This window comes from Crocuta crocuta, unplaced genomic scaffold (genome assembly GCF_008692635.1).
Source record: "Crocuta crocuta isolate KB4526 unplaced genomic scaffold, BGI_CrCroc_1.0 scaffold370, whole genome shotgun sequence".
In the NCBI taxonomy this organism is placed as follows: Eukaryota; Metazoa; Chordata; class Mammalia; order Carnivora; family Hyaenidae; genus Crocuta; species Crocuta crocuta.
The window spans coordinates 59,164-78,645 of NW_027529632.1; the positions used below are offsets into that span (position 1 = coordinate 59,164).

General features: G+C 43.4%; 1 protein-coding gene across 1 annotated transcript; it reads left to right on the forward strand.

Moving 5' to 3' along the window:
- The first annotated feature begins 1,193 nt into the window (after positions 1 to 1,193).
- Positions 1,194 to 15,299, forward strand: LOC144230067 (uncharacterized). Its single transcript, XM_077762276.1, has 3 exons — positions 1,194 to 1,262; positions 2,781 to 3,053; positions 15,038 to 15,299. Exons 1-3 carry the CDS (start codon positions 1,194 to 1,196, stop codon positions 15,143 to 15,145), a joined length of 450 nt encoding a protein of 149 aa, XP_077618402.1. The 3' UTR covers positions 15,146 to 15,299.
- The last annotated feature ends 4,183 nt before the right edge of the window (positions 15,300 to 19,482 follow it).

Genomic DNA, 19,482 nt, shown 5'->3' on the forward strand with positions numbered 1-19,482 from the left:
CATGAGCTGTTTTTCAAGCCTCCTGCTCAGTTCCTTTGTAGTGTGTGGATCTCTTCTGTGGTCTGCTGATTTGCCCTGGCCCAGTAGTGACCACTCACCTGGCAGTTTTTCCCTTCAGTGCTTGTATCCTCCATGTCCCATGTAGTTGCTCAACTATGGCTTCAGAAGAGTCCTTTCTGCATCACAGGATGGCTATGACCTTAGCCATGACAGGGTGGGCTCAGAGGGGGCCTGGCCCTGGTGGATGGCATCTGGGGAGTGTGTGATGTCACGGCTATGTTCAGATCACACCAGCAACCTGTCCTTTCCAACCAGGGTTTTGGTGCTATCGCCAGTAGCCACACCCCATTTCTATCTTTCCATTGTTGATACTGTGCTGACTTGTTGAAGCCCAGGGGAAATCTCCAATATCTCTGTATTGCACATCCTACCCATCCCTCTCAACACTCATTCTGAAGTGCCCTGCCATACTAACCTGCCTATGTTGTGTCCCGAGGTGTATAGTATCCTGACATTGGGTCTTGAACTCCCACTCATTTGTTGCAATTGGCTTTTCCTGGGCTTTCACATGCCTCTGCATGGCCTTAAGTGTCACCGGAAGACAAGTTCCTGCTGAAAGCCTTTGGTGGAAGAAGTTGTATATCTGCTTTTCTTCCCTGTGCCACACCCTATCCTGTGTCCTCCTGGTGAGGCCTCTACTGTTCTGTGACCTTATGGTCTCAGTAATGCTCAGGAGCCACATCTGCAACCAGAACCCCACTCCCATTTCTTGAAAAGAATCCCCTGGACTTATTTCTGGTTGCAGTTCAATGGAGGAATTCAACTGGATGTGATTCAGTGAGTCAGTGTGGACACATTCCTCCAATAATGTGAACACATACTTCACTGTTACTTCTTCGCTTTAAGGTTATTGATGCAGAGCAGAAAACAAAGAGGTACCTTATGAACAGAGTGTTTCTGTAGGAGTAGCACAGATTAGGATTCCCAAGGCACGTCCCTTCATCCAGAAGATCCTCTCCTGTGATATGTGTATCCCTATCTTGAAACACATTTTACAGTTGGCTAAGCACCATGGAAAACATCTTGGACAGAAACTGTTTACAAGAGAACAGCATGTACCAAACCATTTTATTTTAATGCAAACCCTTAGTGTCATCAGGAGCAGCATTTTGGTGAAAAATTTCAGAGGCAACATGGAAAGGGTCTCGTGTGTGAAGAGCTGCAAGTCCCATGTGTTAAGGAAGCCCTTCACCTGTGGAGAGGTTAGGAAGGACTTGCTGGCCACCCCAGACAATTTTTATAGGTAGTGTACTCATACCAGGGAGAGGGCAAACAAAACCATCAAGTGTGGGTTAGTAGAAAAAGTCATTACAACTGGGAAGAATGCAAGAGAGCCTTCAGCTACACAGACACACTTGCTCAGAATCACGGTGTCTACACTAGAGAAAATCCTTAGAGTGTAGTGAATATAGGACAACTTTTGGCTATAGCCTCACCTTCAGTTATCAATGGAGAGTTCACACTGGAGAAAGACCATAGTTGTGGAGGAAATGTGAAATTTCCTTGCTCAGTATAACAAAAATGGATCAAATCCTCTGTGAGTAGCCATCTGCCTGATTTGAATCTCATACATCTACACCTCCATAGAGGGAAGATTCTCCATAAATTTCATTTATGTGGGGAGCATGTGTGGCTATGTTGCACTTTCCAACCCTCCCAGAGTTCTTTCCAGATTCATGTCATTGCCAATTTCTGTGGCCAAAGCCATTTCATCTCAACCACCTGGCAGGTTCCCTTCAGGGAAGCTCGCCTCTGTTCTGCCATGTATTAGAGCAAAGTAGGAGCAGCGGGAGCCCTTAGGAGGTCCATGTCCCCTTCTCTCTGGCTAGTTGGCATGGACCTCACCTCCAGAAGAAACTAAATGAATTCTACTGGCAGCTTGCTAAGAGCTACCTTTTTCAGGCATGTTTGTCTCTGCGATGAATTTTTTCCACTCCCAAGTCTTCAACTTGGGGACTGCCTATCACATATTGCTTTGGTTTGTACCATAAGAAAGGCCTTATTTTTAAAATACTCTGTATATTTGGGGTGACTAGCTACTATGCAGTGGTTTATAATAGATAACCTTTGCACCTTTGGGCCTTGCACGCATTGCAATTTTTGTCGAGTCCCGAACTCTGTGTGCCTCTAAAGGAACAGTATGGGAGAAAATGGCACCTCAGTGTCGGGCAAATTTGCATTGCTGCCCATAGCCTCTTGGTAAAGATTTGTTATTTTAATTCATGGCCTGGACACCTGTGTGATTAGTCTCCAGATATCCGCATCCGGCCTCCTTAAAGAAGGGCAGCCGAGGGGCGCCTGGGTGGCTTAGTCGGTTAAGCGTCCGACTTTCGCTTAGGTCATGATCTCGCGGTTCGTGGGTTCGAGCCCAGCGTCGGGCTCTGTGCTGACTGCCAGCTCAGAGCCTGGGGCCTATTTCGGAGTCTGTGATTCCCTCTCTCTCTGACCCTCCCCTGCTCACGCTGTCTCTCTCTCTCTCCTAGAAATAAGTAAAACATTAAAAACAAAAATTAAAGAAGGGCAGCCGAGCCTCCACCCTTGGATAAGGGTCTTTCCTAGAGCCCCTCTCAGTAAACGTTGGCCTTTTCTCCTGGAGTCACGTGGGGAACCTCCTTACCTAGACCTTGGGAATTTAAATTTCCCAGAACGCCCAGCGTTGAGGACAGCATCACTGAACCAATGAAGGCTTAGAAAAGAGGTGTTTCCGTTTGAGCACAAAGGGTTGGGGCGGGACTTCCGGCGTCCAGTCTGTGGCCACAGTTTTGGCTGTTGGCAGGTTTCTTCGCCTTGTGAGACGTTCCGCGGGGCCGGGCCGTGAGCGAAAGGAGGCTTTGTCCCCACTGTACGGAGGCGAGTGTGGGGTCGGGGACCTCGTTGCCTGCGAGTCCCGCCTGGAGACTTCTGCCCGCCACCAACCGGTTCGCTCAGCTGTCATCACTTCACTCCTCCAACATAGTCCGATGGCGGCGGCTGCGCCCAGGGATCGCGCTCAGGTAAACGCGCGGCCGCCACGCCCTCCCCGCACCCAGACCTCCGAGGCCCTAGCGCGGGGCGTCTGCTCGCGTCCCTGCGGCCCAGGTCCCCGGTGTCCCGGCCAAGGAGGCGCTCGCGGGCGGGGGCACCATGCCCGAGCGCCGGCGTGAAGGGGTGCAGGAGCGGGTTGCAGGGGAGGGTCGGGCTGGTGCAGGGGCTGCGGGTGAGGGGGGGCGAAGCGGGAAGATCCGGGGGTGTGGGGTCCGCCTTTTGCCCTCGGGGGACACAGGGTGTGCGACGCGGAGGAGGGGCCCCGGCGGGCTGGAGGGTTGTCCCTTCATGTGAGGACTCTAGACGCCAAGGAGAGTTCTGGCCAAAGAAGGGACACGATCTCGGTGAGGGGTCAGGGGTGATGAAGACCTTGAGGTCCTGGGAGGTTGAGTCTTTGTTCACGGTCACACCTGGTAAAAGGCAAAATTGAGTACTCAGGCACAAAGAATAGAAGCCAGCCTGATGTCAACTGGCTGGAGTCTTAAATCCACATCAGGGGTTGTACGCAGGTGTACCCTTTTCTGGGAACCATTGTAAACAGATGTGCCAGGTTAACCCAGGACTGGGTACCAGGATGTGCAAGTGCCTAGAGGTGAAACTGAAGTCAGGAATGTTAAAAAACCACAGGTCTCCTTTCAGGTAGGAATAAATAGCAAGTGGATAGGTGTCATAAGAGTGGCTGCCCGAGATGTTGGGTGTGTGTTCTAAAAGTAGGAGAGGTTTCTATCACAGGAAAGAGGTGATGTTACCAAGGTCTTAGAAGGCTTCATCTGGCTTCAGAGTGGAAAACAGACTATGGGCTTGAGAGAGCAAGAAAAACAGTCATTGTGGTGGGTACTGCTATAGTCCAGGTGAGGGGTAATGGACCAGGGTTATTGCTTAGGAAATGGTTGTATTCTGGCTGCATGTTAAAAAAAATTTTTTTTTACTGTTTTATTTTTGAGGGGGAGAGAGAGAAAGACAGGGAGAGACAGAGCATGAGTGGGGGAGGGACAGAGAGAGAGGGAGACACAGAATCTGAAGCAGGCTCCAGGCTCTGGGCTGTCAGCACAGAACCCGACTTAGGTCTTGAACTAAGGAACCGTGAGATCATGACCTGAGCTGAAGTTGGTCACTTAACGGACTGAGTCACCGGGGTGCCCCTGTCTGTGTGCTTTTAAAAGGGGCAGTTAGACTTTCTGATGTGGACAGTGAGAAAGTGAAAGGGATAATCAGTGATGACCCCAGAGATTTTGATCTGAGTAGTTCTAGGAATGGAAGCTGCATCAATGTGTTACTGGACTGCAGTCCTTGGACCCAGTGACAGTAGAAATGAGCCTGGACCCACGATTTAAAAATACAGACAAGGGGGGGCGCCTGGGTGGCTTAGTCGGTTAAGCGTCCAACTTTCGCTTAGGTCATGATCTCGCGGTTCGTGGGTTCGGGCCCCGCGTCGGGCTCTGTGCTGACTGCCAGCTCAGAGCCTGGAGCCTGTTTCAGAGTCTGTGACTCCCTCTCTCTCTGACCCTCCCCTGCTCACGCTGTCTCTCTCTCTCCTAGAAATAAATAAAACATTAAAAAAAAAAGAAAAATACAGACAAGGCTTTATTGGGGCAGCAGCTGTAACTAAAGAGAGACACAATTACAACAAAGGTTAGATTGGCTTTCTGAAAAATAGGGAATTGTAAAGGACTTAGGGTGGAAAAGGAGTGACATGTAAGCATGTAGGGGTGGGGAAGTACAAGGAATTGGGTGCGCAGGCACAGTTGAAAGAACATGCTTCTTCATACATTGGGTATTTCCTTTGTAGTTAAGCCTCCACCTCTGGGCGTGATTTTTAGCATTGTGATGACATAAAGGTAGCTTTTGGTCACTCCATGATCCATCTGCGCAGTTGTGAGTCGGGGGTTAAGCTCCAGCTGGTCTGGGCGGCAAGAGCTCTTCCTCCAGGCAGTCATTTTTGCTTGAGGGGTAGCTTTGGTTTCCATCATGGGACGGTATGCCTCTTGGATCTTTGGCCTGAATTATGAGATAAGCTGGAAAGAAGAGCCTAAGAAAAATTCAGGACAAAGGTTGATGGATACAAGCAGGTGAGAAGTAAAGGTCAGGTCTTAGGATCTAGCTAGTGGCACATTCAGATGAGCAAGTTGGTGTTCATGAGGATATCAGGAGCTTTGTTTTGTCCATGTTAAGAGTCTGAGGTGTTTCAAAAATCACTGGAGGCATCAAATGAACAGTCTACAGGTCGGGAAATCTGGGTAGAGATTCAGGTTAGAAACATCCAAAATGTGGAAACTACAGTGTGGGCCAAGAGGAGTGAGTGGTGAGTTGTATTTAGGCAAACTTGAGGTTGTGGTGGAAAAACTATTTGGGGGCCAGTAGTGGAGGGTGAGGGCCAGGACTGGGTCTCTTGCTTGGATATCTGGGTGATGGTTGTGGGCTGCACAAATGCAGGTAAGTGGACCTGAAGGTTTGGTGTATCAAACAGAATAGTCTGGTAGGTGGCCAAAGCTTCCAAGGGAAGAGTGGATTTGCAGTGGATGCAGAGACGAGGGGTAATGGACGAAAGATGACGCCCAGGCCAGAACTGGTATTTATTAGCCACTTTTTAGACTTAGCAAGATTTTGTGAGGACTTTGGTGGGGCCTGATGTGTTTCATTCAGCCTGGTCAGGGAAAATAGGGTCACCTGTGAGAATCACTAGGCCTGGGGTGGGCAATCAGTGGGGTTGGTCTTGAAGGTTAGGGGGACAGAGAAAATTTTTATTTGCTGAGGTCATAGCAAGTGCATCAAGGAAATAGGATGAGTCTATGGATATGTGAGGTCTGCCCATGGTTCTGTATGTCTAAGTCTGAGGCGAGGATCAGAGTCACAGGATGAAGCCTTCATAAAATGATTTGGAGTAACACTGCTGTTGGGGCGCATATGAGGTCAGTGGTCTTACGGGATCCTGTTTGAATTTGCCACGTGTATTGTGGGTGTTGTGTGCCAAATTGTGGCATAAGGCCTAAACCCTGTATGATATGCTTCCTTGACATGTGATGATGCCGAGTGCTCTCAGATGGCCTGAGTGCAAATTCTCCTTCCCACATTGCTTCGTGGAATAATATCCTTTAGCCTAACAACCCTTTTCATAAAGGGAACAGGGCATGGTTCCTGCTCATCTCTTTGTAGCAGGTTTCAGTCCCCCACCTGCCCACAGACTTAATCAAACAAGCCAGTCACATCCTCCTATGGGATTTAGAGGGCTTACAGCCTTTTCATCCTACAAGGGTAGCATCTCACAGCCCGTTACTTCCGTTTTCCAGAGCGCAGCCCCTATGTGGCCTTGTGGTGAGTGGTATCCTGTTCTCAGAGGGGTGAATTTGTGATAAATAAACTGCTGTCAGTCACATCTATCCAGTCTCAGGTGTTATGTGTTTGGCCATCACCATCATCTGAGAGTGGGGTGAGGAGGAAGCAGTTTAATATAGATGACTTCTGGCAGGTCAGGAAGCTTCGTTTGGAGTGGGTCAGTGAGGTGGTTGCAGCTGCGGTAACTTGGCTGTGGGTTATGGGGACTGAGGGATATGCAGTCTAAAGACTGAGGTGTGCTTGGAGAGGGGGCATGGCAGATGGTCCCAGGGCCCTGCGTGGCAACTACGTGACAATGACCATAACCAGGGGATTGCTTCTCAGGAGGTTGTGGATCCCTGTATGCCAGGCCCATGGCTTAGGTGTGTATTTGTCCACCTGTCTCTTATTGCTGGCGGTTGAACCCAGTGGCCCAAGGGACCATGAGGAGACACCAGTGGTACCAGGGCCTGATTTTTCTCTAAGTTGGGAGGCTTGGGAGACCGGTGAGCATAGGGAGATGTACAGGGAAAGGGATTGTGGCTTCTCGGAAGGAGACTGGTTTCATCTGTCATCACATAAGGCAGTGTGACCTTTGAAGATGTAGCTTATCGTTGTCTACACTATAAGTAAGATGAAGCAGATTTACTATCACTGTTACTGAATTTTGAATCAAAATATCCTAGAAGACTAAATGACATGAAATATGAGCTTACAAATCTATAAAGTTGATTAGATAAATCATGAGCTATTCTAGAGGGAAATTAAAGCCTAGAGACAGTACTTGGAACATTTGTTTTTCTTGTCCAGCAGGTAAGGCAGGATTGAGGGACCCACATGTCCCTGTCAAAGAGCATGAAGCGATGCATGTTGGGGAGCCTGAGGAGACCACCGTAGTGTTCATCAGACCATGGTGTAGGTTCATAATCAGGCTTACTCAAAAAGATAAAGTAGAAGAAAGTAAAAGGCGACTGACATATTCATCAGAATAAGATCTGGCTCTCATCTCAGAGAATAGAGCTCGGGGCTTTGGTTCCCCAGGAAGGTCTGGGGGAAGGCCGTGGCTGTGAACATGGTGGGCTTGTTGCTTGTGCCTGATCAGGACAAGGCCATTAAGCCACTTGCTAGATGACGTCAGAGCACATAATGTCTTTGGAGGACAGCATGCATACATGCAGTGAGACGATATTTCTGAAATATCATGGAGCACGTGACATATATATATATATGTATGTATGTATTAGTAGTTTTTGCTTATTTTGGGACCATTTACTTTCATAGCAGTAAAGTTATTTAATGGAGATGCAGGCTGCAGGAGAAGAAACCAGTGACACTTTGGGGACTTCATTCTAAGCTCCATCCACTGCAAAGTGTTGTGGCAAAGCTTAAGGTTCTGAAAGCCACTCAGAAGCAGGTATTGCTGAGAAAAACCTTCTGCCCCTTCTGTGAAAGTAAAGACAAGTTAATATCTAACATTATTCCAGGGGCGCCTGGGTGGCTGAGTCAGTTAAGCGTCCGACTTCGGCTCAGGTCATGATCACATGGTTCGTGGGTTCCAGCCCCACATCGGGCTCTGCTGACAGCTAGCTCAGAGCCTAGAGCCTGCTTTGGATTCTGTGTCTCCCTCTCCCTCTAACCCTCCCCTGCTCACGGTGTCTCTCTCTCTCTCTCTCAGAAATAAATAAAACATTAAAAAAAAATAAAAAAATTTAACATCATTCCAGAAAATATTTCCATCCAAAAGCTGCCATTGGCTGAGAAATCTCATTAGAGAAACACTTTATTGAGTTTAAAGATAAGTTGGTTGTAATTCAGGTCTGTCAATAGCACCTTCTGTGCTGTGAGCAAAGTAAAATTATAAAAATAATATAAGTAAAGCATTTCCAAGGATCTCCCATCCAGTACGGTTGAGGAAGATAATATCCAAATTTTAGTAGAAACCATTTTATCAATTTAGAGGACTTGGGTTTGATTTTTCTTGAATCAGAGAAATATGCAAACTTTAAAATAAAATTGGATTGGGGCACCTGGAAGTTGGTGGAACAAGTGACTCTTGATCTCAGGGTTGTGAGTTTGAGCCCCACATTGGGTATAGAGCTTCCTTCTTTCCTAAATAAATAAATGAATACATAAGGCTTATTATCATTACACTCAGAAGCGATTTTTCACATAACTGACTTTTCCAACTCAATATAACATAAACATTAACATCAAGTTTTTCATACACACAAATTTAGTTTTTGGAGTTGTTGTTTTTTTTAATTTTCATGTTTACTTATTTTGAGAGAGAAAGAAAACACATGCAGGAGTGGCAGAGAGAAAAGAAGAGAGAGAATCCCAAACAGGCTCTGTGCTGTCAGTGCATAGCCCGACACAGAACTTGATCTCATAAACCATCAGGTCACAACTTGAGCCAGAATCCAGAGTCGGATGCTTAAACTGACTGAGCCACCCAGGCACCCCTGGTGGGTTTTTTAATACTAACAAAGATTGAAACTAATCTGATGTCTGTCAATGTAATGTAAGATTGAATAAATGATGCACACCAAGATGGAGCATTAGCTGTGGAGGAAGTTCTCTCAACTGCTACAGCTCCAGAACATACTGTCAGGTGAAAAAGAAGAGGAAGAAAGTGTCATAATATTTTGTGCAGGTAGCTTTATTTTTCTAAGAATGGAAGGAAAATTTATTTTCATGTTTCTCTTGAGCATCATTATGAGCTGATTGGCTGATACTATAGGAACCTACTGAATATATGTTGACTCGTTGAAAGTACAGATAAGGAGATATTTTGTTTTTTGGAATGTCATACAGAGAAAAGTAGTTCCATATGAATGGCAATGGCTCCATAATGAATAATTCTCCCCAAGTACTAAATCTAATTTTGATCCCTCCCACTGATTTTTAAGTGACTCTTTAAAGGAACAACGGGGCATTGAGGATTATATTAAAAGACATTATGGGGGCGCCTGGGTGGCTTAGTCGGTTAAGCGTCCGACTTTCGCTTAGGTCATGATCTCACGGTTCGTGGGTTCAAGCCCCGCGTCGGGCTCTGTGCTGACAGCCAGCTCAGAGCCTGGAGCCTGTTTCAGTCTGTGACTCCCTCTCTCTCTGACCCTCCCCTGCTCACACTGTCTCTCTCTCTCTCCTAGAAATAAATAAAAACATTAAAAAAAAATTAAAAGACATTATGAGGGGGCCGCCTGGGTGGCTCGGTCGATTAAGCATCCGACTTTGGCTCAGGTCATGATCTCACGGTTCGTGGGTTCGAGCTCTGCGTTGGGCTCTGTGCTGACAGCTAGCTCAGAGCCTGGAGCCTGCTTCAGATTCTGTATCTCCCTCTCTCTCTGACCCTCCTCTGTTCACGCTGTCTCTCTCTCTCTCTCAGAAATAAATGAAAAACATCATTAAAAAAAAAAAGACATTATGAGGAAGCAGTAATCCAAGTTAATATATGTGAAATTCTGTAAGATATATAAACCCTTTCATAAAATGTAGTATGTTAAGATAAAAGGGATAGGGGCGCCTGGGTGGCTCAGTCGGTTAAGCGTCCGACTTCAGGTCATGATCTCACAGTTCGTGGGTTTGAGTCCCATGTTGGGCTCTGTGCTGACAGTCAGCTCAGAGCCTGGAACCTGTTTCCTGTTCTGTGTCTCCCTCTCTCTGACCCTCCTCTGCTCACGCTGTCTCACACTCTCTCAGAAATAAATAAAACATTTTTTTAAAAAAGATAAAAGGGATAGGATATCTGTAGAATATAATAAAATTTAGAGAACATATAAATATGATACAATGGTCGGAAAAATATTTGAATGCTGATTCCAACAAACCACTCTTAATATTTAATCAACACATCAGAATTTGAATACTGACCTGGTATCTGATGATTTTTTTTAAATGTTTTTATTTATTTCTAGGACAGAGAGAGAGAGGGAGACAGCGTGAGCAGGGGAGGGTCAGAGAGAGAGGGAGTCACAGACTCTGAAACAGGCTCCAGCCTCTGAGCTGGCAGTCAGCACAGAGCCCGATGCGGGGCTCGAACCCACGAATTGCGAGATCATGACCTAAGCGAAAGTCGGACGCTTAACCGACTAAGCCACCCAGGCGCCCCTGGTATTTGATGGTTTTAAGCAACTATTATTTAATATACATGTAATAAGAATACTGTGTGTTAAATAAAATATTCTTTTTTTAAAATGTTTTATTTATTTCTGAGAGAGAGAGAGACAGAGACAGAGACAGTGTGAGTAGGGGAGGTTCAGAGAGAGAGGTAGATACAGAATCCGAAACAGGCTCCAGGCTCTGAGCTAGCTGTCAGCACAGAGCCTGACGCGGGGTTCGAACCCATGAACCGTGAGATCTTGACTCGAGCTGAAGTNGCTCTGTGCTGACAGTCAGCTCAGAGCCTGGAACCTGTTTCCTGTTCTGTGTCTCCCTCTCTCTGACCCTCCTCTGCTCACGCTGTCTCACACTCTCTCAGAAATAAATAAAACATTTTTTTAAAAAAGATAAAAGGGATAGGATATCTGTAGAATATAATAAAATTTAGAGAACATATAAATATGATACAATGGTCGGAAAAATATTTGAATGCTGATTCCAACAAACCACTCTTAATATTTAATCAACACATCAGAATTTGAATACTGACCTGGTATCTGATGATTTTTTTTAAATGTTTTTATTTATTTCTAGGACAGAGAGAGAGAGAGAGACAGCGTGAGCAGGGGAGGGTCAGAGAGAGAGGGAGTCACAGACTCTGAAACAGGCTCCAGCCTCTGAGCTGGCAGTCAGCACAGAGCCCGATGCGGGGCTCGAACCCACGAATTGCGAGATCATGACCTAAGCGAAAGTCGGACGCTTAACCGACTAAGCCACCCAGGCGCCCCTGGTATTTGATGATTTTAAGCAACTATTATTTAATATACATGTAATAAAAATACTGTGTGTTAAATAAAATATTCTTTTTTAAAAATGTTTTATTTCTGAGAGAGAGAGAGAGACAGAGACAGAGACAGCGTGAGTAGGGGAGGGTCAGAGAGAGAGGTAGATACAGAATCCGAAACAGGCTTCAGGCTCTGAGCTAGCTGTCAGCACAGAGCCTGACGCGGGGTTCGAACCCATGAACCGTGAGATCTTGACTCGAGCTGAAGTTGGACGCTTAATCGACTGAGCCACCCAGGCGCTCCTAAAATACTCTTTTATAAAAACATTCTTTTATAAATATTCACAGAACTGTTTAGAGGCACAATTATATGGCTTCTTAAATTATCCTTAACATGAATTGACTTTGGAGGAAAGTTGGGTGGGTTTATAAATGAAATGAGTTTGGCAGTGGGTAGGTATTTTCACACTATGTTGTGGGTTCACAGGGTTCATTTTATTAACACTTTCTCTTTTGTAGATGTCTGAAAATTTAAAGTTATTATTAAAATGTCATTATTTCAATAATTAACAAATACGGATAAAAATATTTTTCCTCTGTTTGCTAAAATGATTATTTTCTAGGGCACCATGCATCCTTATGCATCCTTAGGCATTATTTAGCCTTCATCTTTGAGAGTATTACATTGAAGTTTCTATTACTCTGCTTCTCATCTTTTTTCCTAAGCATCAGTGATGAGAATCAATCATTTATATGCTTTCCACTTTGGGAGGAAAGGTGAGGGAAAGTCAGCCATGTGGGTAGAGTTTGCATGCTGGAGAAGAGAATACCCAACTAAGCTGGCCGTTATTTTGTATTTATAATCAATTTTTTACTTGTTAAGCAGGTCATCAAATCCAGATTATTGTTTTTTAAATTAGGCTTTATGATTTTAGGGCAGTTTTAGGTTCACAGCAAAATTGAGTGGAAGCTACAGAGTATCTTGTATACACCTTCCCCCTACAAAAGCACACACTTCTCTGCGATCAACATTCTACATCAGAGTGGTATATTTGTTAACAATCTATGAATCTCCGCTGACACATCATTTTCACCTGAAGTCCACAGTTAACATTGGGGTTCACTCTTGGTGTTGTGCGTTCTGTGGATTTTTACTATCGCCATAGTTTGGTCTTTTCTAGAATGTCATATACTTGCAGTCCTACAGTATGTACCCTTTTCAGATTGGTTTCTGTCACTTAGTAATATGCATTTTGGTTTCCTCCATTCCTTTTCATGACTTGATAACTTCTTTTTATTTTTTAATAACTTTTAAAAAATATTTATTTTGAGAGAGAGCACATGTGCATGCGCAGGGGAGGGGCAGAGAGAGAGAGGGAGAGAGAATCCCAAGGAGACCCCACGCTGTCGGCTCACAGTCCATCATGGGGCCCAATCTCAAAAAGTGTGATATCATGACCTGAGCCGAACTCAAGAATCCGATGCTTATCCAACTGAGCCATCCAGGCACCCCTTGATCACTTCTTTTTAGTGCTGAATAATATCCCATTGTCTNGCAGTCCTACAGTATGTACCCTTTTCAGATTGGTTTCTGTCACTTAGTAATATGCATTTTGGTTTCCTCCATTCCTTTTCATGACTTGATAACTTCTTTTTATTTTTTAATAACTTTTAAAAAATATTTATTTTGAGAGAGAGCACATGTGCATGCGCAGGGGAGGGGCAGAGAGAGAGAGAGAGAGAGGGAGAGAGAATCCCAAGGAGACCCTACGCTGTCAGCTCACAGTCCATCGTGGGGCCCAATCTCACAAAGTGTGATATCATGACCTGAGCCGAACTCAAGAATCCGATGCTTATCCAACTGAGCCATCCAGGCACCCCTTGATCACTTCTTTTTAGTGCTGAATAATATCCCATTGTCTGGATAGACTGTAATTTATCCATTCACTTATTGAAGGACACCTTGGTTGCTTTTTAGTTTTGGCAGTTAGGGATAAAACAGCTAAAAGTGTCTATCTTCAGGTTTTTATGTGGACATACATTTTCACCTGCTTTGGGTAAATACCAAGGGGGACAATGCCATATTGTATGATGAGTATGATTAGTTTTGTAAGAAACCACCAAATTGTCTTCCAAAGTGGCTGTACCGTTTTACATTCCTACCAGTAATGAATGAGGGTTTCTTTTGCTCCGTATCCCTGTCAGTATTTGTCATCATCAGTGTTCTGTATTTTGGCTGTTTCTATTAGGTATTTAGTTATATATCATTGTTTTATTTTGTAGTTCCTAATAATAAAATGATGTTGAGCATCTTTTCATATGCTTGCTTGCCATCCATCTGTCTTCTTTGGTGAGGTATCTGTTCACATTTATGTTTAAAAAAAAACAGTTTTATTAGCTACATTTAAGTTAACACCTCAACCATCCAAATTTGAGATCCTCCCAGAGAATTCAATCTCGGATTCATCATAGCATCACTTAATTCGAATCCATAATAATAGTTTACTTGTTTACATTAATAGTCCATAAGTTATTAAATAACCGTTATGAATTGGAATTAGAATTTAGGGACCATCAGACGTTTGATAAACTACAGATTAGTTACTGTGAATATGTGCTAACAAATAAAAAGTCTTTCTGGAGGGATACACAATTGATGACAGAACTCTTGCGTTATAGGAGATAGGGAGTGGAGTAGGAGAAAGAGAAAATACCAGTTATCGTATGTATATGCACATAAAGCTCAAAATTTTCTAAACAAAAAGATTGTATACATATTGAAAAAATAGTAAGGAAAACATTGATAAACTAGAACAAAGTGTGTGTATGTGTATGTGAAATTAATCAGTAAATACAAAAATAGAAAATTATAGAGGAATTATAATAAAGAAAAAGTATTAAATGAATTTAAATAATAATCAGATGTAATGTATAAGTGAGTTAGAACCACACGATTTGGGTAAATAGATCACAAAAGATCTTTGACTCTTGGACCAGTTGTGGTTAGCTGTCTCACGCCCATTAAGAACTTAGTCATTTGTGAGAAGATTCAAGCGTGCCTCCTGTCTTTGACACAGCGTCTGCTGAAGGACACTTAGGGACTAAATTGGCTCATCTTATTTTCAGGGGAAGTGACAGGAGAATCCTCACCTCACAGCTCTGTGGCTTAGATGTTGGATGTCAGATCAGATCAAGGTGTCACTGCTCAAAAGACGAGTGGGGCAGCTGCTTTAGAAATCCTTGCAGATCTGGAGCAGGTGCTGATGTTCAGGGGCCATCCAAGCACTTTTCATATGTGCCCGAGAAACACTTGGGCCTTGAGACCATTATACGCTTTCATTATCCTTGCCCTCTGTGCTCAGTAATCTTTCTCTCGTTCTTTCTCTTATCCAATGAGGTGTTTATTCTAAGTGAGAAGCACACTTGTGACGGCACTCCAGCTGGTCTCAAAGGTTAACTTGCTTTGAGTTGACACACTCCTTACTTGCTGACCTGACATCCTTAATCTATAACAGCTAATTTACTTTCTTCGAGATTTGCAGACCACTAGCCTTGAGGAGTGAAGAACCAGAACTTTCCCAGGCCGCAGAGGCCAGTAAGCAGTTTGAAGCCACCTCAGCTTTCTGATTAGTCTAGCAAATTTATTTATTTATTTATTTGTTTATTATTTATTTAGCAAAACGTTTTCTTTTAGGTCACAGAAACATTTTTCCTGGCCTCCCTTTGTGTACCTGTAGACCTTGCCTTTCTTTGCAGAAAGCACAGAGTCCTCCTGCACATCACATAACCAGGACTGGACGCCACCGCACAGCTACCACGCAGCGAGACAACATTTATAACTGGAACCATCGAGTCTGCCCGTGACCAAGATGTTGCTGGCCACTGCACTCCCTTTGCTGAGTAACTACCCTAAACCCCTTTACCGACCCCTGGGCAAGGGAGAAACCTTTTGGACAAGAGTCCACTTCTCCCCAGGATGCTAGCCTCGTGAATAAAGCTCAAATTCCTCCAATTAAAACTGGTGTCTTGAGTAATGATCCTTCAGGCGACTGGCAGTCGAACTTGGGTTCAGTAACTCTTTCTTTGTGCTGATCTCAGAAATTTGCTGTAGACATAAAATTACTGATGGAATAGTGTGCACCCAGTTCCTCAGGACCATACTGAATGAAGTACATGGGGTGTGCTCTTTTGTACTGGTCACAGGAAGTTTTCAAAGACTGTTCATTCATTGGGTTCTCGAGAGCGACAGAACCAATATACAGACAGGGAGAGAGAGAGAAACTTTATATTCATTGTTTCCTCGGTAATATTGGCTTAACAGAGACATGAGAGAGAAAGGGAGAGAGAATTTTAAAGGAATTGGCTCACAAAAATGTGGAGGCTGGAAAGTCTAAGATCTTAGGAATAAATTGGAGATCCAGGGAATAATGGATGAAGCTAGTCTAGAGACCGAATTCCCTCTATCTGTGGAATCCATGACTGCCCTTCTCATCTGAAAATATATTGCATGTTTAACTATTTGTTTTGTTTGAAGATTATCTTTCCTGATGATAACTTTGGGTTAATAGAGGCAGGTTCTTTGCCAGATATTTTCTTCCTCGTACTTCTCATATACAGGAATAAGGTTTGACACACATTGCTTGCTTAACATGTACCTATTGAAACAATGAATAAAAGTGTGCCTACTTTCTCCATGTTCATTTTTAAGACTGTGAAGTCTTTCCTACTTCTTTATTTTCATCTTCTTCCAGGCTGCAATGGTGCACAAATAACAGAAATTTAAAGTGCTGTCTTTTTAGGTAAAACACTTGGGTTGACCAGAAACACATCCTAGTAAACACATCTTTCATCTTAGCTGTCTTCCCTCAGTGATTAGACCTTGTCTTACCTGTCATTTTTACCTGGTATTTTCCAGGCATTTTAGATATGTTATGGGCTGGCTGCTTCTCTCAAATTTTTTTTTTTTTAATATTTTTTAACTTTTTTATTTTTTAAGTTTATTATTTTTGAGAGAGACAGAACATGAACAGGAGAGGGGCAGAGGATGAGAGAAATGAGAGAGAGGGGGAGACACAGAATCCAAAGCGGGCTCCAGGCTCTGAGCTGTCAGCATAGAGTCTGGCACGGGGCTCCAACTCACCACCTGTGAGATCATGACCTGAGCCAAAGTTCGATGCTTAACTGACTGAGCCACTCAGGCGCCCCCCAAAAAAAACACTCTTAAAAAGTTGAGTTGTAAAGGGTGTAAGTGAGAAATAGTAGAAGCAGGAAATGTACTGGATGTAAGAATGAATGTTTTAAGGTGTCCAACAAAGTTTTTTTTTAAGCTTTTATTTAAGTAATCTCTACACCCAACATGGGGCCCGAATTCACAACCTCAAGATCAAGAGTCACACGCTCTTCCAACTGAGTCAGCCAGGCGCCCCCAACATAGCTATTTTAAGAGATCCAAACTGACTGAAAAGCAGTGATGGGGGCAATATCTGTTAAGAAATGTGGTTAAACAACTTGTCTTTACCAACTCCTTAGGGATTGTCTCTAAAGAGTTCTTTCAGACAGTGGTGGCTTTGGAAGGACGTATTTTCTAGGTGACGTTGGACATAAACTTGTCCTTTATTTTCACAGAGGGGCGGAAGGATCGGTCTCAGCACTGTATCTTCTCAAGTGGCTTCCAGGCCAGTAAGCTTTGCCCCAGTATTCTGAGGTGGGTGGATCTAAGAACGATGTCTCCAAAGTGCACTGGATTCTGCTCTTTCCTCTAGCGGGTCCTGTAACTCTGCTAAATTCCTTTCTTGTTAGGAATAGACAGGAGCAATAAAAAGGAAAAACAACTCTAGAAAAAAAAGATTGGTGGAAACTGTTAATGCAGATATTCCAGAAAGATAATATTGTCCCAGTACATGCATTCATGTTCTTCATTCATGTTGTATGTTCTCACCCCACGGTCTACAAGTGGTTCAAGGGACTTCTGCACAGACAGTCACACAGCCCCCTTTCCCCTAGTCTTTGTCGTAAGCAGCATTCTTATCCTGGGGAGACAAAGGCTACATTCACCGTTCTCATCCTGGTGCGTACCTTTGTCACCTTTTACTCTCTTTTATCTTTTTGAATATGAACCTGCAGCATGGTCTGATGAACAGCTGTACACTGATTTCTTCTGGCTCCCTGACTTTCATCCCTTTGTGCTCCTTGGTAGTGACAGCCAGGTCTCTTAGTTATACTTTGCTGGCTCGGCAAGAAAAACAGATGGTCCAGGTGTACTTTCTGGGCTCTGAGTTCTCTCTAGGACATCTCCCCATTTTTTTCAATAAACTTTATATATTTATAGGCCCAGATTTCATGTCATTTAATCTGAGATACTTTGAATCAAAGGGGAATACGAAAGATCATAACTCTCCTCCATATTGCTGATAGTTTAGAAAACATGAATGATACTCATTCAAAAGTAATTTTCTGAAATTGTATGATGTTGTTGGCTAGAGGTTCACGTATTTTTATGATCTAACATGGGGAATGTCCAGAATGTAGGAGTTGAGAGTATAAAACCACTTCTGATTAGAAATTTATGCTGACACTTAAAAGATTCTAATTAACAAAGCATAGTGGCGGGAGAGGGAGGGTTTCAATTGGAGAAAAAAAGACCTGGGAATACTCTGAGTTGGAAAGGGACATGGAATGCATTTTTAGTACAATATACAATGGGGACTGTGGTGAGAAAAGAAGCATAGAAAGTGGATGAGGCTTTTTATACCAGGTATCAGAGGACACCTGAACTGTAAGAATGATCAGAACTTTGGGTAAGGGAGATGATGGGTTTGTGAAGGATTAATCAGATGGGATAAATAGTATTGTTAATGATAAAAATTTAAATATCCAAATAAATTTATTAAACTTTACATTTTAGCACTTTTAAATATTTGTTTTAATTGAAAGGTTTTTGCTTTAAATATTATACGTGCATTTACAGTATTTAGTGGGAAGCTTTTGGAAATTATGTTTTTATAAAAGTCAATTTTAGTAATTATTGTGAGCCATTGGCACCTGGATGATACTTTCCCAAAGCTGCCCTTTTTCTCTTTATTACATGTCTTTAGTAAGCTACTTACTTTCATTACCACTAAAACATTTATTAATGCAATATTAATATTTGAAACCCTAAGCCAGAATGTATTTGGAGAAAGAGCGTTCATAAAGGCAATTGAGGCTAAGTGACATCATAAGGATGGGGCACCACTTCATTAGGACTTATTTCTTTATAAGAATAGACACCGTGAGTATGGCCACAGAGGAAAAGGCCCTGGGAGGGAACAGCAAGATGGCCATTCACAAGCCAAGGAGAGAGGCCTTAGGAGAAACCTTCATCTTCAACTTAAGCGTCCAGAACAGTGAGAAAATAAATTTCTGTTCAAGCTGCTTCAGTCCATAATATTTTGTTCTGGCAGTCCTAGCAGGCTAGCACAGTTGTCATTTAATGTGTTCTTCTTACCAAATAAGTAAGCTGGGCATCCAGAAAGATACAGTTAGGGGACACAATTGTCACAATTCTAAAAAGGCTACACTTGGCCTGGCTGGCTCAGTCAGTGTCACACGTGACTCTTGATCTCAGGAAGTTGTGGGTTCCAGCCCCACCTTGGGAGTAGAGATTATTTAAAATTTAAAAAAAAAAAGGCCACACAATTATAAATTAACTATTATAAAATTTAGAGGGTTTAGTATAGAGCTTCCAATTTTACTTATACTTCTGTTGATTTTTGCTTCTACTTCTCAAAATCACTCTATGATACAGGTAAGAGAGAAGTTTCTGTGGGAGCCAGCAACAATTCCTGTTTGTCCACATGTGTCAGGGTGGCGTCATATGCCTTTTCTTGCTTTTCTGTTATGGCCCTCCCTGTATGAGTCCTTTTTCCGCTTTCCTGACAAACACAAAACTCATGCTTCAGGCCATATACATTTGGGAACAATATGGTAACCAGCTAAGTGTGAAGTGAACTCTTTTATTTCTGAATGATTGTATGGAATGAGATGCTATTTAAAATTTTTATTTGTTTATTTTTTTTAATGTTTTATTTATTTCTAGGAGAGAGAGAGACAGCGTGAGCAGGGGAGGGTCAGAGAGAGAGGGGGAGTCACAGACCGAAACAGGCTCCAGGCTCTGAGCTGGCAGTCAGCACAGAGCCCGACGCGGGGCTCGAACCCACGAA